Genomic DNA, 24795 nt, shown 5'->3' on the forward strand with positions numbered 1-24795 from the left:
AACAACTCTCCACAAAAGAAAATCCAGGAGGTAGTGACAGCTAACAAATTGATCAAAAATGACTTAAGCAATATAACAGAACAAGAATTTAGAATAATAGTCATAAAATTAATCGCTGGGCTTGGGGTGCCTGGGTGGCGCAGTCGGTTAAGCGTCCGACTTCAGCCAGGTCACGATCTCGCGGTCCGTGAGTTCGAGCCCCGCGTCAGGCTCTGGGCTGATGGCTCAGAGCCTGGAGCCTGTTTCCCATTCTGTGTCTCCCTCTCTCTCTGCCCCTCCCCTGTTTATGCTCTGTCTCTCTCTGTCCTAAAAATAAATAAACGTTGAGAATAAAAATTAAAAAAAAAAAAATTAATCGCTGGGCTTGAAAAAAGTATAGAGGACAGCAGAGAATCTATTACTACAGAGATCAAAGGACTAAGAAATAGTCATGAGGAGCTAAAAAATGCTATAAATGAGGTGCAAAATAAAATGGACGTGACCACAGCTCAGATTGAAGAGGCAGAAGAGAGAATAGGTGAACTAGAAGATAAAATTATGGAAAAAGAGGAAGCTGAGAAAAAGATAAAAAAAATCCAGGAGTATGAGGGGAGAATTAGAGAACTAAGTGATGCAATCAAGCAGAACAATATCCGTATAATAGGAATTCCACAAGAGGAAGAGAGAGAGAGAAAGGGGTTGAAGGTGTACTTGAACAAATCAGAGTTGAGAACTTCCCTGATCTGGGGAAGAAAACAGGCATTGAAATCCAAGAGGCAAAGAGAACTCCCTTCAGACGTAACTTGAATCGATCTTCTGCGTGACATATCATAGTGAAACTGGCAAAATACACGGATAAAGAGAAAATTCTGAAAGCAGCTAGGGATAAACATGCTCTAACATATAAAGAGAGAGGAATAAGACTAGTGACGGATCTCTCTACTTGGCGGGCCAAAAAGGAATGGCAGGAAATCTTCAATGTGATGAACAGAAAAAATATGCAGCTGAGAATCCTTTATCCAGCAAGTCTGTCACTCAGAATAGAAGAAGAGATAAAGGTCTTCCCAAACAAACAAAAACTGAAGGAATTCATCACCACTAAACCAGCCCTACAAGAGATCCTAAGGGGGATTCTGTGAGTGAAATGTTGCAAGGACCACAAAGTACCAGAGACATCACTACAAGCATGAAACCTACAGACATCACAATGACTCTAAACCCATATCTTTCAATAATAACACTGAATGTAAATGGACTAAATGTTCCAACCAAAAGACATAGGGTATCAGAATGGATAAAAAAACAAGACCCATCTATTTGTTGTCTACAAGAGACTCATTTTAGACATGAGGACACCTTCAGACTGAAAGTGAGGGGATGGAGAACTATCTATCATGCTACTGGAAGTCAAAAGAAAGCTGGAGTAGCCATACTTATATCAGACAAACTAGACTTTAAATTAAAGGTGGTAACAAGAGGGGCGCCTGGGTGGCGCAGTCGGTTAAGCGTCCGACTTCAGCCAGGTCACGATCTCGAGGTCCGTGAGTTCAAGCCCGGCGTCAGGCTCTGGGCTGATGGCTCGGAGCCTGGAGCCTGTTTCCGATTCTGTGTCTCCCTCTCTCTCTGCCCCTCCCCTGTTCATGCTCTGTCTCTCTCTGTCCCAAAAATAAATAAACGTTGAAAAAAAAATTAAAAAAAATAAATAAATAAAAAATTAAAGGTGGTAACAAGAGATGAAGAAAGGCATTATATAATAATTACAGGGTCTATCCATCAGGAAGAGCTAACAATTATATAAATGTCTATGTGCCGAATTCAGGAGCCGCCAAATATATAAAACAATTAATCACAAACGTAAGTAACCTTATTGATAAGAATGTGGTAATTGCAAGGGACTTTAATCTCCACTTACAGCAATGGGTAGATCATCTAGACACAGGATCCATAAAGAAACAAGGGCCCTGAATGATACATTGGACCAGATGGACTTGACAGATATATTTAGAACTCGGCATCCCAAAGCAACAGAATATACTTTCTTCTCAAGTGCACATGGAACATTCTCCAAGATAGATCACATACTGGGTCACAAAACAGCCCTTCATAAGTATACAAGAATTGAGATCATACCATGCATACTTTCAGACCACAATGCTATGAAGCTTGAAATCAACCACAGGAAAAAGTCTGGAAAACCTCCAAAAGCATGGAGGTTAAAGAACACCATACTAAAGAATGAGTGGGTCAACCAGGCAATTAGAGAAGAAATTAAAAAATACATGGAAACAAGTGAAAATGAAAATACAAAAATACAAATGCTTTGGGATGCAGTGAAGGCAGTCCTGAGAGGAAAATACATTGCAATCCAGGCCTATCTCAAGAAACAAGAAAAATCCCCAATATAAAATCTAACAGCACACCTAAAGAAATAGAAGCAGAACAGCAAAGACACCCTAAACCCAGCAGAAGAAGAGAAATAATAAAGATCAGAGCAGAAATAAACAATATGGAATCTAAAAAACCTGTAGAGCAGATCAATGAAACCAAGAGTTGGTTTTTTGAAAAAATAAACAAAATTGCTAAACCTCTGGCCAGGCTTCTCAAAAAGAAAAGGGAGATGACCCAAATAGATAAAATCATGAATGAAAATGGAATTATTACAACCAATCCCTCAGAAATACAAGCAATTATCAGGGAATACTATGAAAAATTATATGCCAACAAACTGGACAACCTGGAAGAAATGGACAAATTCCTAAGCACCCACACACTTCCAAAACTCAAACAGGAAGAAATAGAAAGCTTGAATAGACCCATAACCAGCGAAGAAACTGAATCGGTTATCAAAAATCTCCCAACAAATAAGAGTCCAGGACCAGATGGCTTCCCAGGGGAATTCTACCAGACATTTAAAGCAGAGATAATACCTATCCTTCTCAAGCTGTTCCAAAAAATAGAAAGGGAAGGAAAACTTCCAGACTCATTCCATGAAGCCAGCATTACTTTGATTCCTAAACCAGACAGAGACCCAGCAAAAAAAGAGAACTACAGGCCAATATCCCTGATGAATATGGATGCAAAAATTCTCAATAAGATACTAGCAAATTGAATTCAACAGCATATAAAAAGAATTATATATACCATGATCAAGTGGGATTCATTCCTGGGCTGCAGGGCTTGTTCAACATTTGCAAATCAATCAATGTGATACATCACATTAATAAAAGAAAAGAACCATATGATCCTGTCTATTGATGCAGAAAAAGCATTTGACAAAATCAGCATCCTTTCTTAATAAAAACACTCGAGAAAGTCAGGATAGAAGGAACACACTTAAGCATCATAAAAGCCATTTATGAAAAGCCCACAGCTAATATCATCCTCAATGGGGAAAAACTGAGAGCTTTCTCCCTGAGATCAGGATATCCAGGGAGGATATCCAGGACAGGGATATCTACTCTCACCGCTGTTGTTTAACATAGTGTTGGAAGTTCTAGCATCAGCAATCAGACAACAAAAGGAAATCAAAGGAATCAAAACTGGCAAAGATGATGTCAAGCTTTCACTTATTGCAGATGACACGATATTATACATGGAAAACCCGACAGACTCCACCACGTCTGCTAGAACTGATACATGAATTCAGCAAAGTTGCAGGATACAAAATCAATGTACAGAAATCAGTTGCATTCTTATACACTAACAATGAAGCAACAGAAAGACAAATAAAGAAACTGATCCCATTCACAATTGCACCAAGAAGCATAAAATACCTAGGAATAAATCTAACCAAAGATGTAAAAGATCTGTATGCTGAAAACAATAGAAAGCTTACGAAGGAAATTGAAGAAGATATAAAGAAATGGAAAAACATTCCATGCTCATGGATTGGAAGAATAAATATTGTTAAAATGTCAATACTACCCAAAGCTATCTACACATTCAATGCAATCCCAATCAAAATTGCACCAGCATTCTTCTCGAAACTAGAACAAGCAATCCTAAAATTTGTATGAAACCACAAAAGACCCCGAATAGCCAAAGTAATTTTGAAGAAGACCAAAGCAGGAGGCATCACAATCCCAGACTTTAGCCTCTACTACAATGCTGTAATCATGAAGACAGCATGGTATTGGCACAAAAACAGACACATAGACCAATGGAATAGAATAGAAACCCCAGAATTACACTCACAAACGTACGGCCAACTAATCTTTGACAAAGCAGGAAAGAATATCCAATGGCAAAAAGACAGTCTCCTTAACAAATGGTGCTGGGAGAACTGGACAGCAACAGGCAGAAGGATGAAACTAGACCACTTTCTCACACCATTCACAAAAATAAACTCAAAATGGATAAAGGGCCTGAACGTGAGACAGGAAACCATCAAAATCCTAGAGGAGAAAGGAGAAAAAAACCTCTCTGACCTCAGCTGCAGCAATTTCTTACTTGACACATCCCCAAAGGCAAGGGAATTAAAAGCAAAAATGAACTACTGGGACCTCATCAAGATAAAATGGTTCTGCACAGCAAAGGAAACAATCAACAAAACTAAAAGGCAACCAACGGAATGGGAAAAGATATTTGCAAATGACATATCGGACAATGGGCTAGTATCCAAAACCTATAAAGAGCTCACCAAACTCCACACCCGAAAAACAAATAATCCAGTAAAGAAATGGGCAGAAAACATGAATAGACACTTCTCTAAAGAAGACATCCGGATGGCCAACAGGCACATGAAAAGTTGCTCAATGTCACTCCTCATCAGGGAAATACAAATCAAAACCACACTCAGATACCACCTCATGCCAGTCAGAGTGGCTAAAATGAACAAATCAGGAGACTATAGATGCTGGTGAGGATGTGGAGAAACGGGAACCTTCTTGCACTGTTGGTGGGAATGCAAACTGGTGCAGCCACTCTGGAATGCAAACTGGTGCAGCCACACTCTGCAGTGTGGAGGTTCCTCAAAAAATTAAAAACAGATCTACCTTATGACCCAGCAATAGCACTGCTAGGAATTTACCCAAGGGATACAGGAATGCTGATGCATAGGGAGACTTGTACCCCATTGTATCCCAACGTTTATAGCAGCACTTTCAACAATAGCCAAATTATGGAAAGAGCCTAAATGTCCATCAACTGATGAATGGATAAAGAAATCGTGGTTTATATACACAATGGAATACCACGTGGCCATGAGAAAGAATGAAATATGGCCTTTTGTAGCAACGTGGATGGAACTGGAGAGTGTTATGCTAAGTGAAATAAGTCATAGAGAGAAAGATACCATATGTTTTCACTCTTATGTGGATCCTGAGAAACTTAACAGAAGACCATGGGGGAGGGGAAGGAAAAAAAAAAAAGCTTAGAGAGGGAGGGAGCCAAACCATAAGAGACTCTTAAAAACTGAGAACAAACTGAGGGTTGATGGGGGGTGGGAGGGAGGGGAGGGTGGGTGATGGGTATTGAGGAGGGCACCTGTTGGAATGAGTACCGGGTGTTGTATGGAAACCAATTTGACAATAAATTTCATATTTAAAAAAAATTGATTTGTAAAATGCAAATTTAGGGCTCGTAAGAGGGAGCTAAAAAATGAATAGCAGTACTTCTGTTAAAATTACAAAAGAGAAAAAAAGATCAAAGCTCCATCACATTTTAAAATCATGAAATAAAATCTTAAAATGGTTGTCATTATTTGTAGTGCAATTAAGTTCAGTGGTATAGTGAGGAAAACACTTCTGCCAAATTATGTTAGCTCCGTGATCCTGGGCACGTCAGGAGGTGGGCCCTAAAATGAGAGCACTGAACGGAGATGGTGTTTAATATCCCCACAGGTCAAAATTCTATGATTTGAAAGCAATCATTTCCATTCCTTAGTAAGAGGCCCTGAAATAACTCCTGATTTCTGTCCTCAGTGACAGCATTTTGAAGAACTTCTTCTAGCTGAAATGGTCCCGATCACTTAAATGGCAAGGAATCCTCACATGTGTGAAAACAACATTCTTCTCTTCTCTCAAGTTAAGACGTGGACTGCTCCGTCCTCACTAGTAGTTACACTTTGGGACCCACCGTGCTTACTTGAGACGGAAGGACAACACTCATGAAGAAAGCAGGAACCCAGTACTGACGTTCTCTATTCATATCATAAAGTATCTTAAAGACAACCCCCAAACCAGCAAATCTGAGCCTAAAAAGAGCATCTCTTCATTTCCTGAAGTCATTGCTTACTAAAGCTAATTAAGATAAAAAGCTGCTAAGAAGAAAGCTCACTTTGAAACCTTTGTCTTCCAAAAGCCCAGCATTTCTTACAGATGAAAGAAGCTTGGACATTTTTAAAGAGTTGGGCCAGACAAATACAACTGCCACAGGTTAGTTCTGTCCTGATCTCTCCATGCATATTACACTGAGTGAAAACATTTCATTCATATCCATGTGTGTGTATATATATGTAATTTCCTACAAAAAAATGCATTAATATGTTTTCATTTTCTTGGCCATTCCTATTCCTAGCAAGGAGTGTTCTACGGGAGAAACACAGAGGGGGAGAACTTTGAAATCTTCTGCAAAATTGTCTATTTTCTTACTCTGAAACTTGGCAAATCCCACCAAACTGAATTAGAAGTTGTCCTTCATTCTACCCCTTGAGTTTAGCTGTACACTTCCAAACACTAAAAAGTATGATGTAAACAGCCATCAATGTCCTGAGTAATTACATAAAAGTTTTCATGTCATTCTTACAGGAATGTGACGAACACTAAAGAGCAGCTTGGGAGTAACAGCTAAAATTTCCTTCATAATAATATACAATCTCTTCAATGCAGGCTTCTATCTTAAGAAATGAAAAAACACTGTTTAACAGGTAAAACTTGAGAAAGCACTTATATTTTAAATGAAATGTAAAGCACCAGTAAAAATCTCCAATTCCTAAGTTTTTAATTTTTAAATGTATTTTTTTTAATTATTGTCATGTTGGTCTATAATCCAGTATCTTACAGAAAGCTATTAAAGGTAGGATCTCATATGTTCTGAATTTTAAAGCCTTTTTTGTTGGGAAAGGAAAATCATTGTGTGGAAACAAATATATACATCTAATAGAAGCCAGTCAGGTCATAACTCCACCTGTTCCCCACTGTATACAGGATAAATAAAATGTCAACTCCTAAGGCCTTTCACTTTTGCATCCTAATCTATTTTTCCAGATAATACCATCTGCCAAACATCCTTTCAGAACTTGAGACTTACCTAAAATGTCTTTCTCGTGTGGCAAACTCTTTTGCGCTCTTCAAGAGATATCTCAAATGTCACTACCCCATGAACATTCTGCCATTCCAGGCAGGGCTCATGGTTCTGTTCTTCAGGTTTCTAGAGTACTTTGCTCTTCGCTTTATTTTAGTAACTATTTATTTGTATTATAATTTATCTGTTCCTATGCTTCTCTTTCTAGTACACTAAGTTAACACAAAGTATCTGATACACACAAAACACAGTACAGTGGCAAATTGGTGCTCAAGAAATGATAAATAAATGAATACCTGAAGCCTTTAAAAAGAACTGCCCGCGAACAATGTGATACTTTTGATTAAAAATAAATCTACTTAGGAGCACCTGGGTGGCTCAGTAGGTTAAGCATCCAACTCTTGATTTCAACTCAGACCATGATCTCATAGTTCATGGGATCAAGCCCTGTGACAGGCTCTGCAGTGGCAGCACGGAACTTGCTTAGGATTCTCTGTCTTCCTCTCTCTCTGCCCCTCCCCTGAAAGTGTACACGTGCTGTCTCTCAAAAAAAAACATTAAAAAAAAAAAAAAACTAATTAAGATTCTTAAAGCCACTAGGAACAAAGATCATATAATGTGAGAGATGTTTGTTTAAAAATGTTTACTCTTTATGAGGAACATTATTATTGTAAAAGCTATATGGAAACTACAAGGACATTTTGGGAGACAAAGAAATCTGAATATCAGATATATATTGGAGTAGGGTGTGTTAACGATATTGAGGATTGTCCTTATTCATAGGAATATACACTAAAGTATTTTGGGAATAGCATCATGATACAACTTACTTTCAAACAATTCAGGAAAAAAAGAGGTATGTATAAAGAAAGAAAGGGAAAAGAAACAAAGTAAATATGGTAAAAAGTTAACAACTAATAACCCAAGATGAAAATACACAGCCATTCACTGTACTATTCTTAAGATTTTTCTAAGCTTTGTAAATTTTTTTTTAAAGTTTATTTTGAGAGAGAGCACACACATGTGCAAGTGAGTTGGGAGGAGCAGAGAGAGACTGAGAGAATCCCAGGGAGGCTCCGCACTGTCAGTGCAGAGCCCAGTGTAGGGCTTGAACTCACAAACCATGAGATCGTGGCTTGAGCCAAAGTTGGACACTTAGCTGACTGAGCCACCCAGGTGCCCCTAAACTTTGAAAAATTTAAAAACAAAAGTTTGGGGAGAAAAAGTTACAGGGGAAAATTAAACTAAAAAATGGGGTAAGATATTTGATGTCTGTACGTATGTGTACATACATAGATAGCTCTGTGTGTGTGTGCGTACCTTTGAAACAAAAACTGTTGAGGGCACCTGGGTGGCTCAACAGGTTAAGCTGCTGACTCTTGATCTCAGCTGAGGTCATAATCTCCTGGTTGGTGAGTTGGAGCCCCCCAATGGCTCTGTGCTTAGCAGCACAGAGCCTGCTTGGGATTCTATCTCTGCCCCTCTCCCACTTGCACGCACACATGCATGCACACACACACACACACTCTACCTCTCTCAAAATAAACAAACTTAAAAAAAATTTTTTTTATTAAAAAAAAATAAATGAAGCTTTAAAACAAAACCGTTGAGATGATACCAGAGCAGCACCCAGAACATAAGGCTAAGTGGAGCTACCATACACCAAGCAGAGTCTTAGACACCAGGCAGTCAGTCTAGGATCTCAAAAACAGAAGTCTGGGAACCTTGCTTCCAGCACATGGCCATTAGAATGACTCAGTTACCAGGTGTCCCTCTTGGTAACTTTCAGCTCTAAGTCTCCCTAGTATATTTCTAAAAAGAGTATTACTAATATTCATTGAGTGGTAGATGAAAGAAAAAAAAACATGAATAGAAGTTCATATAATTAGTCTTATTCTCAAATTTCAATTTTCAAAAATATTTTTTCTAAAAATTATTTTTTCTAAAAAAATTTTTGGCTATGTTTTTATTTATTTTTGAGAGAGAGAGAGACAGAGCGTGAGGTAGGGGGAGGGACAGAGAGAGAGAGAGAGACAGAATCTGAAGCAGCCTCCAGGCTCTGAGCTGTCAGCACAGAGTCTGATGTGGGGCTCGAACTCGTAAACCGCAAGATCATAATCTGAGCTGAAGTCGGATGCTTAACCGACTGAGCCATCCAAGTGCCCCACAATTTTCAAAATTCTAATACTATGTATCCTACCAAAATTACTATCTTACTGAGAAATTTCTGAAACCAGCTAAGCAAGCAAACTTTGATTCTTCAAAAGCATCTGATGACTACCTATTCTAAGATGATCTTTTCTTAACTGCCATGGTACTGTCTCCCTATGCTACTTCAAATGAGTTCACCAAATTATATAACTATGCAAAGTCAAGACATCTCAAATCCAGTTTGGAATAGGACAGAAATAAATAAATGTATTTAATTAAACCCCTACTGTCTACAGTTTGTTCTCCATATGTAAATAAAGATAATGTTTATCTCAAATGACCATATAACCCAGGAGCCCCAATAGGGAGTGAGGGGCAGACAGAGTTCAGCAGGTTTAAGGACTTAGATGATGGCCTACCTCCTTGTTACAAAAGAATTCTCATTATAATTTCTTAAAACGATTACTAGTAAGAAGATAACGTAGTAATATGAAAAATTATTATGACAGAATGCTATTTTTAAACCTTCATTAAAACTATGCACGTTTTGGGCGCCTGGGTGGCGCAGTCGGTTAGCGTCCGACTTCAGCCAGGTCACGATCTCGCGGTCCGTGGGTTCGAGCCCCGCGTCGGGCTCTGGGCTGATGGCTCAGAGCCTGGAGCCTGTTTCCGATTCTGTGTCTCCCTCTCTCTCTGCCCCTCCCCCGTTCATGCTCTGTCTCTCTCTGTCCTAAAAATAAATAAATGTTGAAAAAAAAAAATTAAAGAAAAAACTATGCACGTTTTTTCCCTATAGGCCAAATATACTGTTTCTTCTTTTTGTTCAGATAAAACTCTGTAACATGATTATATTACCATTATAATTTTTAAAAAAGAAATTTTAAAAATTAAGCAAAAAAGGGGATTTCCTAGATCGGATTCATTCATGTATCTCAGAGGCTCAGGTGTGGAAGGGAAATGAGCAATCCTCTAACCACTGTCCCCCAACGTCCAATGTTCTCCTAAAACACTAAAAAACAAAACAAAAAACCTCTCCCAACTATTCACACCACTCCCACTGTTCATACTGCTCCCATCTAATTTATAGCTCTGAAGAGCTGAGCAGTAAATTGTTTATGACCACAACCTCACAGATCTGTTTTGTTTACATTACTGTCATAGAAAATTCCAACCCAAAGCAGCAACTGTGTTTCACAGTGAATACTATCAAAATTAAATACTAAGCATCAATCAGAGCTTGAATTTGTATAACCACAACCTTCCAATGGGCTTCAAATGTCTTAAAGAATTGTTCCATTAATCTTAAATGTATATTTATTTTGTTCAAGAAATCTTCCTTAGACGGTGGTAAGATTCTTTGTATTTCATTATGCCTTCCTCAAAGTTACAATCCATCTCAGTCGTGGAATCAAGCACTCTTGTTAAGAATATATTTAACACACTGGGGCGCCTAGGTGTCTCAGTCGGTTAAGCCTCCGACTTCGGTGGAGGTCATGATCCTGTGGTTCGTGAGTTCGAGCCTCACATCGGGCTCTGTGCTGACAGCTCAGAGCCTGGAGCCTGCTTCGGATTCTGTGTCTCCCTCTCTCTGCCCCACCCCCGCTCACACTCTATGTCTGTCTCAAAAATAAATAAATGTTAAAAAAAATTTTTTTAAAGAATACATTCAACACAGTATAGTTTGTGCTACATATTAACTGTTAAATAATCCTTTACAAGTTCCTGACCTTGTGTTCATCCCCTGGATCTAAATGACAGTAATCATAACAGTCTTCAGTGTGACCACAAGTAGCAAAATATAAATAAAACACCATGTAAACATTTTCCTAGGGATTACGGAAACCATTAGAAAAATAATTTAGCTTTATCATGTAAACTGGTTTATGTGCTGTTTTCCAAATACTCTGAGGACAAGTTCCATACAACTGTATTTCAACGAAATATCTACTATGGTGTCTTTACTTGGGGCACTGCACTATGATTATGAAATTGAGGGACAGAAGTCGTGCAATTACTTAACATCACAATGCTGGTAAGTAATTTTTTTTCAAGAACCAGAACTTGGTATTTAGTTGTGATTTAGTGAAGCAGCCACTAATAAAACAGGTAGGACATGTTATTTTCCAATATTGTAAGGAGAAGATGAAGTAACACACATACTAGAATAGCAACCTGCTCTCTCACCATCTATCTAGAACAGTTAAATTTACCTTTTAACTGAATTTTAAACCAAAACCAGTAATCCAATTTCAACACATCAGAGCCATAAGGCAAATTTTCTTTAAATATATACAACATTTACAAGTCAATTGGAAAAGACAAAAAATTCAATTGGCAAAGAATATGAAAGACTTACAAAATAGGAACTACATACAGCTCAAATATTTGAGAAGCATAATGATGTCATCACTACATAAATTTAACAACATTTTGGGCACTTGATATGAATACACTGTGCTTTACAAATATTAACTCATTTAATTTTCAGTGTGCAGAAGTAGGTACCATCATCTCCATTTCATAAACAGAAAAACAAAGGCTTAGACAAGTCACACTGAGTAAATCATTCAGCTGAGATGTGACCCTCATCAAACTGGTTCCAGAGTCTAGTACTGAAGAGCACTATTAGGCTATCCTGCCCTTTGACCTCATTCAAATAGAGCAAAACTGTGATGAGATACCACGGTCTCCAGCATACACAACAATAACAACATGTGCTGTTCCTGAAAGGATACACAAGAAATTGGTTACCTCTGGGAAAGGTCACTAGACCTATTTTTCCACTGTGTAATCTTCTGAAATAAAAATAACAATAATAATACTTTGCAGACTCATGTTTACAGCTCTTTGAACATTTGGGATACTTCCACATAAATGAATATTTTTGTTTCCTCAACCACCTTGTGAGGCAAAATGAGTGAATATACCCTTAGTAAATATTATCATGCTCACCACTGTGAAGGAAGATGTGGTAAGTATCCTTCTTAAAGAAAAAAAAAAAAAAAGACAAAAGATTAACCATAGTTCCTTAAGTACGAAAACCTGTTGTAAAATGAAAATATTCTAATAATAAAAATTTTTTAAAAGCTACTGCTGTCTCACCAGAATTCATAAGTTTCCAAAGTTGATCTACCAAGGCTTCATTACATAAGGGAGACTCCATGTTCTTAGTAAATGGTGGGTTCTTAGTCAACATGTTTAGAATCTTATGTCTGAAAGATAAAGATAGAATCTTATGTCAGCAAACTTTTGCTGACCATGAAACACATTTAAAAATTTTCTGTAGTTCCTCCTTCCTATTTTATCCTCTCTTCTTACATCTACTTTTGTGTTTAAGTTTAATTTCATTTCAAAGACATTATCTTAAACATCCTAAATATTTACTATTGTTAATCCACTAAAAAAATTCTAGTGGGTTTGTTCTTTCTAAAACGGCCTTATGTACAACGAGGTCTTTTAAAACTGACTCTATGTATTCCTAACCAACCTTTCCTATTCATTTCTAAAATGAACATTTTATATTCCCTAGAAATTTTTTTAATATATATATTTTTTAGTGTTTATTTTAAATTTTGAGAGAGAGAGAAAGCACACATGTGCACATGAACAAGGGAAGGGGCAGAGAGAGAGGGAGACAGAATCCCAAGGAGACTCCACACTGCCAGTGCAACGCAGGGCTCGATCCCATGAACTGTGAGATCATGACCTGAGCAGAAATCAAGAGTCGGATGCTTAACTGACTGAGCCATCCATGTCCCCATCCCTTGAAAAATTTTTAAAGACAGACTGGTAAGTAAATAGAAAAATCTTTACATGGTGGGGGGGTGGGGGGAGATCACATACAGGCCAAGAAGTCTACACTGAAATAATAAAATGAATATAAACTTCATTCTTATGGTATCTTTGTAAAGCATGGAGATGTGCAGAAGCATTTAAAATATGGAGACCACACAAAAAGGTTTCCTCAAAATGAGCTGAAATTTAGAAGAGTTCATTAGTAAAAGTATCCTCATGGAGGGTAACAGTGAAATTCCACTACTCAGAGTTACCTCTTGTGAGAGGCTACCTGAACACTTCTGTAGTCTTCTAAAAATAGGGAAATGTGACCAAAACAAAATTGGAAAAAGAAAATGTCCAGTGTTATGAGTAGGAGATGCCAGAGAAAAAGATAAAGAAAAGGAGAAGCAAGGAAGCTATGGCCATAGCCTAGCATTTAGTGCAGGGATAAGAGCCAGGCCTGGGCTCAAGAGATTCAAGACCACGGAATAATGGGATGCTTGGATATAACTGGAGAAGAAAGAAACTTAGATTATAATTATAAATGAGATTAGCAAAACCTTAATGGTGAACCCAGGAAGTTTTTATATTTAATTGTTGGTGGTAAGGCATCAAACTGGATTTGTACTTAAAAAAGAAATGGGAAGAAAGTGAAACTACTAGGTTGCAGCTTAAGACACTTAACCCCTTTTGGCTTCAATTTCATGTCTATAAAACTAAAAGAGATGGACTCTCTTTTACTATCTTTTACTCTCTTTACTATCTTTTAGTGCTTTGAAATTTTAAGACTGTATAAAAGACTATTGAAAAGCTATGAGAACAAAAAGTGAAATGGGATTATAGATGTAATTTACAGATGGGTAATGTGAAAGGGATATTTATCTTCATGGATATGTCATATCCATATTTTTGTACCTTTATAAATAAACACAATTCCTGTCCTTAAGGATCTCAAAATCTATCTATAAGAATAGACCAGTATTACAGGTAAATAATCTTTAAAAATATGGATGAGTTTGTTCTTTAGAGCATGTTAATGCTGTTATACTTTTAATTTGCATTAAGAAGAAAACTTAAGTTTCTATCTGGCTGCTTTCCCAGCTACCCCAAATACCAAAGTGGGAGGGCCCAACTGATAGAACTTTATGGTATTTACTCAGATCATTATAAACCCTTGACAGCCGAGCCAATGAATTGTAAGGAGTGCACTGAGGAGGTCTTTGATCACTAAAAGAGCAATAATGATCAGTACATATATTACTTTTATCAAATTAAACATTTCATCAAAAGTTTTGTTTTTCTCTAAAGTTTAGATAATAGAAGAAAGGCTTTTACAAAGTATTTATAAATGACAAAACATCCAAAGCAATACTCAGAGGAGATAGGTTTAAGGGAAAACAATGAGAATTTTGTTCTTAATTTTACAGAGATTAAACATAAAAATTCAGAATAAGCATATGCTTCAGACAACTAGAACAGATCTAAAGCAAATCTTGAGAAAGTCATAGGATCATGTCAAGTTCATAGCAGCAAAAACATCCTATTATTTCCTTAAACAGTTGAGAATTTTCCTGGTAGGCTAGTCCAATCTATTGCCAATCACTACCAATAAGAAATGGAGTCAAATCAAAACCAAAAACATGCTCAAAATCTCTCAAGAGAAAAAGCACAGGACATATGTGTGTCTCTTGAGGAAGTGATATGCTGTAATCATATGTATACTTGATTCCAAAACCATAATATCATTCCATGTTATTTTAAATATAATCCCTACCCATTATAATGAGAATATAGTAGTTCTTCCTATCAATGTAAAAAGTATATACATGCACAGAAATAAGTGTAAAACAAAACTCCAAAATGTTAAGTGTTTCTGGTTAAAATAATTACAGGCTTTTTGAAAGTTTTCTTCTTAATGTGATTTGATATTTTTCCAAATTTATATGAGTATTTTAAAAAGTCATGCCCACTGAAAGGAAACTGTAATTTTAAAAAACGTAAACTTCATTTTAGTTTAAAAATAGTACAGCTAGATTTATTTATTTAACAATTATGCATCTAGATTATTTCTCTATCTTATCAAACTTGTAAAATGAACAGCAAACTTTATGAAGAAAAAAAGTATTAGTAATTTGTCAGGTGAATATCTAGCTTAACTTAAGTGCATTTATTTAGTTTATTTCTCAAGATATCTTAATGAAGAACTGACCTACAATCTAAAAATCTTTTACTGAGAGAAAACTATACAACTGAAGTGGACAACCCTATTACTACGTTTAAAACATCAAACTATCCATGTTCATGGACTGGAAGAATATTGTTAAAATGTGGATACTACCCCAAAGCAATCTACACATTCAATGTAATCCCTATGAAAATAACACCAGCATTCTTCACAGAGCTAGAACAAATAATCCTAAAATTTATATGGAAGTAGAAAAGATTCTGAATAGGCAAAGCAATCCTGAAGAAGAAAACCAAAGCTGGACACATCACAATTCTGGACTTCAAGTTGTATTACAAAGCTGTATCAAGACAGTATGGTACTGGCACAAAAACAGACCATAGATCAATGGAACAGAATAAGGAACCCAGAAATGGACTGCCAAATGTATGGCCAACTAATCTTTGACAAAGCAGGAAAGAATATCCAATGGAAAAAAGCCTCTTCAGCAAGAGGTGTTGGGAAAACTGTACAGCGACATGCAGAAGAATGAAGCTGGACCACTTTCTTAGGTTCTTAGATGAAAGACCTAAATGTAAGACAGGAAACCGTCAAAATCCTAGAGGAGAAAACAGGCAACAACCTCTCTGACCTTGGATGCAGCAACTTCTTACTTGATATATCTCCAGAGGCAAGGAAACAAAAGCAAAAATGAACTATTGGAACCCCATCAAGATAAAATGCTTTTGCAGAGCGAAGGAAACAATCAGCAAAACTAAAGGCAGCCGACAGAATGGGAGAAGACATTTGCAAATGACATATCAGATAAAGGGCTAGTATCCAAAATCTATAAAGAACTTATCAAACTCAACACCTCAAAAACATATAATCCAGTGAAGAAATGGGCAGAAGATACGAATAGACACTTGCCCAAAGAAGACATCCAGATGGCTAAAAGACATATGAAAAAATGCTCAACATCACTCATCAGGGAAATCCAAATCAAAACCAAATCAAATACCACCTCACACCTGTCAGAATGGCTAAAATGAGCAACTCAGGCAACAACAGATGTTGGTGAGGATGTGGAAAAAGAGGAACCCTTTTGCACTGCTGATGGGAACACAAACTGGTGCAGCCACTCTGACAAACAGTACGGAGGTTCCTCAAAAAATTAAAAATAGAACTACCCGAAAACCCAGCAATTGCACTGCTAGGTATTTATCCAAAGGATACAGGACTGCTGATTTGAAGGGGCACATGAACCCCAATGTTTATAGCAGTACTATCAACAATAGTCGAAGTATGGACAGAGCCCAAATGTCCATCGATGGATGAATGGATAAAGATTTGGTATGTGTGTATGTGTAAACATACATAAGTACATACACATACATACATATAATGGAATATTACTCAGCTAAAAAAAAGAATGAAATCTTGCCATCTGTAATAACGTGGATGGAAGTAGAGTATTATTATGCTAAGCAAAATGAAGTAGGTCAGTTAGAGAAAGGCAAGTATATAATTTCACTCATATGTGGAATTTAAGAAACAAAACAGATGAACATAAGGGAAGGGAAGCAAAAATAATATAAAAGCAGAGAGGAAGACAAACCATAAGAGACTCTTAAATACAGAGAACAAACAGCGTTGCTGGAGAGGTGCTAGGTAGGAGGATGGGCTAAACGGGTGAGGGGCATTAAGGAGGACACTTGCTGGGATGAGCACTGGGTGTTAGATGTAAGTGATGAATCACTAAATTCTACTCCTGAAATCATTATTACACTGTATGTTAACTAACTTGGATTTAAATTAAAAAAATAAAAACATCAAACATCAAACTAACATGAAAGACTGAGAACTTCCCCACACAATTCAAAATAAACACCTTAAAGCTTTTTTCTATATACAGTTGTCAACACAGAGATAAAAGCACTTCTCTTTAACATATGACGTCATTTAAACAAACATATGATTAGAAAAAAGCCAACTGTATGATTAGAGGAAATAGTAAAAAATTGCATCCAATCACTTGTTTAACACGTACTGAATCAAATGTATATAAGGCACCATGCTTATGTTCTAGAACAGAGACCAAAGGAAACATGGTCTCTGTTTTTTTGGAACTTCTATTCCCATGCGGCAAAGATAATCAAAGATTTCCAGCTATAAAATTAACACATATATAGCAAGTATTTCTTTACTTAAGGTTAGGAAGAACTGTAGGATTTTATGAGCAATCATGACTTGAGGGACATTACCTAGTACAGGGAATCAAAGATGCATCCTTGTAGAAACAATATTCACGTTCACCTCTAAAGCATCAAGGAGTAATTACAGGTAATCTGGGGTTTTTTTCCTCCAGACTTTAAGGTTTCACCCCAGAATTCTTCAGTTTTATCTAATTCTACCAAAACCAGTAATTCTGATATATATGATAATAATGACAGAGAAAATCAACATACATTTTTAAAATTTAATTCTCACTGAAGGCCATTTTATCATTAGGAGTTTAAAAATCAACCAAGGGCCGGGGCGCCTGGGTGGCGCAGTCAGTTAAGCGTCCGACTTCAGCCAGGTCACGATCTCGCGGTCCGTGAGTTTGAGCCCCGCGTCGGGCTCTGGGCTGATGGCTCGGAACCTGGAGCCTGTTTCCGATTCTGTGTCTCCCTCTCTCTCTGCCCCTCCCCCGTTCATGCTCTGTCTCTCTCTGTCCCAAAAATAAATAAACGTTGAAAAAAAAAAAATTTAAAAAAAAAAAAATCAACCAAGGACCATAAAAACAAAATGCTGTGTTTGGGGTAGGAGAGAGTAATGCCACTGATTTTAAGAGAAAAAATTTAAATTAAAAAAAAAATTTACCTATTAAAAAAATTTTTTAAATCTTTATTTATTTTGAGAGAGAGAGAGAGAGAGAGAGAGAGAGAGAGAGAGAGAGAGAGAGAGAGTATAAGCAGGGAAGAAAGCGGGAAAGAAAGAAAGCAGTGCAGAGCCTGACACCAGGCTTGAACTCGCGAATCATGAGATCATGACCTGAGCCAAAGCTGAACGTTTCACTCATGGGGCCACCCAGGAGCCCCTACCTATCTTTAATAATTCTATCCGATAAATATGGCAGAACATAGCAGATCTGTATTATGGTTACTTACCGAGTTAAAGAAAAATACAACAGATTGGTGGTTGCAGGGTGAAGGGAGGTAAAATGGATGAAGCAGATCAGAGTACAAACCTCCAGTTGTAAGTCATAAAGATGTATTATACAGCATGGTGACAATAGTTAATACTGTGTTGCATATTTGAAAGTTAAGAGAGTAGATCTTAAACGTTCTCATCACAAGAAAAAAAATGTGTAACTATGTACAGTGACGGCAGTTAACTTATTATGGTGATCATTTCCCAATATTTACTAATATCGAATCATTATGTTATATGCCCAAACCAACATAACGTTATGTCAATTATATCTAAAAGAAAGAAAGAAAGAAAGAAAGAAAGAAAGAAAGAAAGAAAGAAAGAAAGAAAGAAAGAAAGAAAGAAAGAAAGAAAAAGAGAGAAAGAGTAATGATGGGAACAAAGAAAAAAGGATAGAGTTCCTATTCAAAGTGTAAAACACACAGAAGATGGGGTGCCTGCTGGGTGGCTCAGTTGGTTAAGCTGAGTCTTGACTTCGGTTCAGGTCATGATGTCACAGTTCATGAGTTTGAGCCCTACTTCAGACAATGCTCCCTCTCTCTCAAAATGCACACTGCACAGCCCACTTGGGATGCTCTCTCTGCCTCTCCCCTGCTCGTGTGCATGTGCGCTCTCTCTCTCTCCCAAAATAAATAAATTAAAAAACAAAATAAAAAACACAGAAGAAAACACAAAAATATAGACAGATGTCCCAAGATACCAAAAAATACACACATACATTAACTGCCACATGGTAACACTTCTATCCTCTGACCATTAACATTGAAGATTTTTTCAAAGAAGTGCTGAATTTTTTAACTAGAATGTAACTACAGACTATATGATATTAAGTACAGGCTAAGAGGTTCCCTACTGATGACATAAATGAATCACATCAACTAAAAAGAAAAATGTCAAATATAATCATGAAATACATTTTTAAACAGATTTTCAGTTCAGATTATAAATACAGTGCTCTTCACTGTTTCACAACAGTATTTCAAAAGCAATCATTTAAATCACATAGCATATAATTTAACAATAGGGCAACTTTAAATATTACATAGCATTATAATCTGCTAAAAATGGTCTTCAAAACATAATTCCCTGATCTCAGAAATACACGCTTTAATGTTAGTTCTGATGTTGTGAACTGAAAACAGAAATGAATACATGATGAGCTTTGTTTATACTGTATTTATAAGTTCTGTTCCTACCTGCTATCAATAGGATCTTATAAATTTTCAAATGCATGAACTCTGTCAGATAAGAGATGAGGCTGGTTTCTGGCTTATCCTCTTTTTTATTTATTATATAAATATGTACCTTAGAATGGATGAGTATTTTTGTCCATGTCAACCTTACCTTTTAGTACACCTCAATCACAAGGAAAAATCACTTAAATTACAATTTACATCACAAATCAAGAACTATGAAATAATTAACAGCAAAACTTCATACAAAGATATGTATATAATAAGCATCTGAAATAGTTAGGGTTGGGTTGGGGTTAGGGAAGAAAGAGGGGAGGGAAGAGAGAAGGGAAGTGGGAAGGGAAATGTAAAACATAAACCACTGAATAAGGTGACTTAACCAAGAACTCACTGTTACAACCAACTTGAAAAACAACTGTTGGTAAAGACAATGTCTTTGTTAGGGAGCTGTAATCTCTTAGTATGGACTCCTCATGCCCAGATGCAATTCAGTGAGGTTAGAAAGCAGTTTGACTTTTTAAAAGAAAACTCTCTGCCAACCTATATGTAAAGTTGAGGAAGATAATTAACATCTCTAGGTCTATGCTCTTGTTTCTAACTGGAGGGACTGTAGGGCACCTGGGTGGCTCAGTTGGTTAGCCTCTGACTCTTGATCTCAGCTCACGTCATGATCTCATGGTTGGTGAGCCCCATGCCAGGCATCTGCACTGATGGTGCAGAGCCTGCTTGGGATTCTCTCTCTCCCTCTCTCTCAAAATAAATAAATAAACTTAAAAAAAAAAGAGCAGCTTAACTGGAAGGACTATAATCTAAATTACTCTCAATGACTCAAATTTTATTTTATGAAGTCATAATCTTAAAACAAATGAACAAAAATTTACATGCCTAACATGTACAGAGAAAGGAAGACAGACATGGTCAAAAATTTAATCCTATTCAAATATACTATGAACATCCTACTTTGCAAAAGCAGCAGAAGTAAAGACAATGAAGACTAGAAGAAAGACAAAAATGAAAACTGCTATTATGTCAGGACTGGGATTTTCTTCTATTTTCCCTTATTTTCTAAATTTTAAATATTATATTATACTTTTTAAATACTAAGTCTATGTAATAAAAATTGAGATTTATATGAGATAGAAAGGAACAAATGAAATACACCAAGACACTTTTCTCACTTTTAAAACAGACTGAATCAATCAGCACATAAGGGATATACCATGTACAGTACAAACTGCTATATAAGCTTTTCTTTAAATTATAATAGAAGTTGTATGTAAAATTGCAGGGAATAAACTTTATTAACAATATATTTTTGGGGGTGCTTGGGTGGCTCAGTCAGTTAAGCCTCTGACTTCAGCTCAGGTCATGATCTCATAGTTTGTGAGTTCAAGCCGCATGTCGGGCTCTGTACTGACAGCTCAGAGACTGGAGCCTGCTTGGAATTCTGTGTCTCCCTCTCTCTCTCTGCCCCTCCCCTGCTCATGCTCATTCTCTCTCTCTCAAAAAATAAACATTAAAAAAAAAAGAGGAAACAAATCGTGTTTTTAAAAATGTCTTTCCAAAAGCATATCTAATTAAAAAAAAACACATAAAAAAGACATTAATAAATGAATAACGTATTCCTCTATTTTTGAAAATAATAAAAACTTGTTTTGTTCATATATAATCTTCCAAAATTATTCAATTTACTTTAGGACTTGTAAAATCAAAATACTATAGCACAAAAACTAACCTTACATAGGGGACAGGGTCATTCTGAATCATATTAAGTAGCCATTGCAGTTCTTCGTAACTCCGGTCCACTGAAAATAAAAATAAAGAAATATTTTATTTATTTATTATTTTTATTTAATTTAAATCCAAGTTAGTAAGTTAGTTAACAGATAGGGTAGTAACGGTTTAAGGAGTAGAATTTAGTGATTTATCCCTTACATACAATGCCCAGTACTCATCCCAACAAGTGTCCTCCTTAATGCCCATCACCTATTTAGCCCATCCCCCACACCCCTCCCCTCCAGCAACCCACAGTTTGTTCTCCTTATGGTTTGCTCCCTGTTTTTATCTTATTTTTCCTTTCCCTCCCCTATGTTCATCGGTTTTGCTTCTTAAAGTCCACATGAGTGAAATCATGTATTTGTCTTTCTCTAACTTAAGAAATATATTTGCTTCTAATTATAACAAATGAAATAGTAAGGGACAAGGAGGGAATTTACACTTAATATTTAGGGCTATGCCTTAGACGTCTTCAGAGTTGAAAGCTGTACTACAACTTCTTACATTTTCCGTAGGAAAAGTCACTTTGTAAATTTCATTCATTCATATAGCCAAAACGTAAAACAGAACCAAGTGCATATTTTTCACTAATGTTCAAATCAATGACAAGTAGAAGATAAAGCAAATTATATTAAAAACCCTAAATTAAAGATGAGCAATTCTAAATGGAAAAATATGTTTAAATAAAACTGTGTTTCTAGATGTTTAAATCAAATTATAGGGAAACTTGATACCCAATGGCACCTCAACTATATTACAGGATACAATATGAAAAGCTGTTTTTACCCAAGTGGTTTCTTTCACTTGAGACTAAAGAGCAGCCTTAACTTTTCAATATAACATAAAATCGTGCTATAAATATACCTCAATAAAGTCATTCGTTAGCTATTTCCATTCACCTTTTCAACAAGTTATGCTTTTATGATTTGAAAAGCTTTATTATCAGAATTTTATTTCTAATATCTTCCATTTTTTTACTTTCTAATGATCTAGATTCATGGATAACACCAAAGCACTTCTCAATTAAGTACTTATTGACTTAGCATTCTTTTGGAAATGACAATATTAGCATTCTATTTCATTTCAGGTAGTACTAATGCATGAAATCTTTGTAGTTATTTGACAGTAAACATCACTCATGTCCCTTAGGAAAGAAGGTTGGAAATACTGGCATATTTGGTAAATCTCAGAACTTCTAGATTTCACAAATTGGTAAAATGTCAAATCAAAACTGAAGATTGATAGAGGGATAGAGGATCACTGTTTTTCACCACTTCTTAAAAGAAAGAATTATTTTAACCCTCAATAAAAAGAACAAATGACCGTCCTTTCTGAACTTAGCTCAACATATATAAGATACACACTTTGTTCTTACCCTTTTATAATTTGACTATACACATACTTCTGAAATTTACAAAAAAATTATAAAAATTTGAGTATATTTCTTCTATTAACATGTTAAAATTAACCACTCCTTCTCTTTCCATAGTCAGATGAGAAGTACAACACACTCTACCTTCTTTACTCTTCCCATATTTAGGTGCAATATCTGAAATTCTAGATGTAAATTAAAATGACATATTTCTTATATTTGCATGTTGTTTTTAAGGAATTATTTTTGAAGTTTCCATTAAATTGTCCAACCATGTTAACAAATATTTAGGCTCAGTTCTTTTTTTTTTTTTTTTAATTTTTTTTTAACGTTTATTTATTTTTGAGACAGAGACAGAGCACGAACGGGGGAGGGTCAGAGAGAGAGGGAGACACAGAATCTGAAACAGGCTCCAGGCTCTCAGCAGTTAGCACAGAGCCCGACGCAGGGCTTGAACTCACGGACTGTGAGATCATGACCTGAGGTGAAGTCGGACACTTAACCGACTGAGCCACCCAGGCGCCCCTAGGCTCAGTTCTTTATTTTACAGGCATAGTCACATTTCACACTTTCACCAATCTTGAGTTATAATGTGATTCACTTCCAGGTCAGCTGGGAATTCTCTGGGAATTTTAAGAATGTTACATAGGAGATGTACATCTAAGTCTTTAATCTAAGTCTACGTGAGTAACAATTGGGCAAAAAAGAGAATGCAGGATTGCAGTTTTCCCTAAACATTATGTTAGCTGTTTATGGTCTTTTGAACTCTTCATATTGTGAAGAAGTCACAGGTTACATTATTCTTTTATCCTATATAATAACTGAGTTCTGATATTCCTAAGAACTTACACATTCTTTCCCTAACCTTCAAATTTTAAATTTTATCAGACTCTGGCTTAGGAAGTTTCATTCATACCCTTTCTTAGTACTCTATTATTTTTTGGATTATTGCTTTTCTTCTACTCGCTCTATTCTTTATGACTTATTTTTAATATTTTCATCTCTTTATTTTTCTGCCCTGTATCTTTTTAAATGTTTTGGATATATAATATTGTTTTATTCATTTTTTGGTCTTATGTTTTCTTCAACTTCACAAAGCCTTGCCTAATCCCCCTATGGAGACTTCTGTGTACGTACCTTGTTCTACTTTCACAAACTTTTGAAAGGCACAAGATGTTTTCTTGAGTGCTTAATTAGAAATTTCCTCCAAATCTTCTTCTAGTTTAATAACATGGAATTAAACCTACAGAATGATACACTAATTTCTTAAAAGACCAAAGATATCTGTAATTTTATTATTTTCTATCACTTATTCTTATAAAAGTTCTACATTTATCAAAAATTCTTTCAATTTAAAATTTAAATATCTCATATTGTTTGTAATATGCAACCCCAATAATGAAGACAGCTTTAAATAGTAAACATTTCTGAAATGATATGAGCATATACATACACACACACACACACACCACACACACACATTTATTTATTTAGAGAGAGAGAGAGAGAGAGAGAGAGAGAGAGAGAGAGAATGAACTGGGTAGGGACAGAAAGGGGGGCAGTGGGGGAGACAGAGGATCCAAAGCAAGTTCTGTGCTGCCAGCAGAGAGCCCAATGCAGGGCTTGAACTCAGGAACTGTGATACCATGTCCCGAGCTGAAGGCAGATGCTTAACTGACAGAGCCACTCAAGGACCCTGAGCATATATTTCTAAAGCATTACCTTTAGTATAATCAACAACTGCTTCCAAAGCTGCTATCCTAATGTCCACAAAGTGTCCATACTCGGCATAAGACTTAAAAAGAGCGGGATCACTTGGCACATGTCCATTCTTCTGAAGCACTCTTATGGCTCTCAAACAACTAGGAAACATAGTATTTACAGTTAATTTTTATAAAAGTATTTTGTATCAAACTTATTTCCCAGGCATTAGGAATTAATCTCTA

At 36.2% G+C, this 24795-nt stretch overlaps 1 protein-coding gene across 6 annotated transcripts in view; it reads right to left on the reverse strand.

Moving 5' to 3' along the window:
* TAF2 (TATA-box binding protein associated factor 2) overlaps positions 1–24795 on the reverse strand; it is a 96383-nt gene that overhangs the window by 20606 nt on the left and 50982 nt on the right. For 5 of the 6 annotated variants that reach the window (XM_023248218.2, XM_023248217.2, XM_023248219.2 and 2 more), the window contains 3 exons: positions 24572–24711; positions 21437–21506; positions 12475–12584 (listed from right to left, as the gene is read on the reverse strand). In XM_023248218.2, the coding sequence (XP_023103986.2) occupies positions 12475–12584; positions 21437–21506; positions 24572–24711 (320 nt within the window). Of the gene's footprint in view, positions 1–10948; positions 12096–12474; positions 12585–21436; positions 21507–24571; positions 24712–24795 lie in introns of those variants that run through there. The other variant, XM_045049870.1, reaches the window with a different exon arrangement.

The sequence above is a fragment of the Felis catus genome, chromosome F2 (genome assembly GCF_018350175.1).
Source record: "Felis catus isolate Fca126 chromosome F2, F.catus_Fca126_mat1.0, whole genome shotgun sequence".
In the NCBI taxonomy this organism is placed as follows: Eukaryota; Metazoa; Chordata; class Mammalia; order Carnivora; family Felidae; genus Felis; species Felis catus.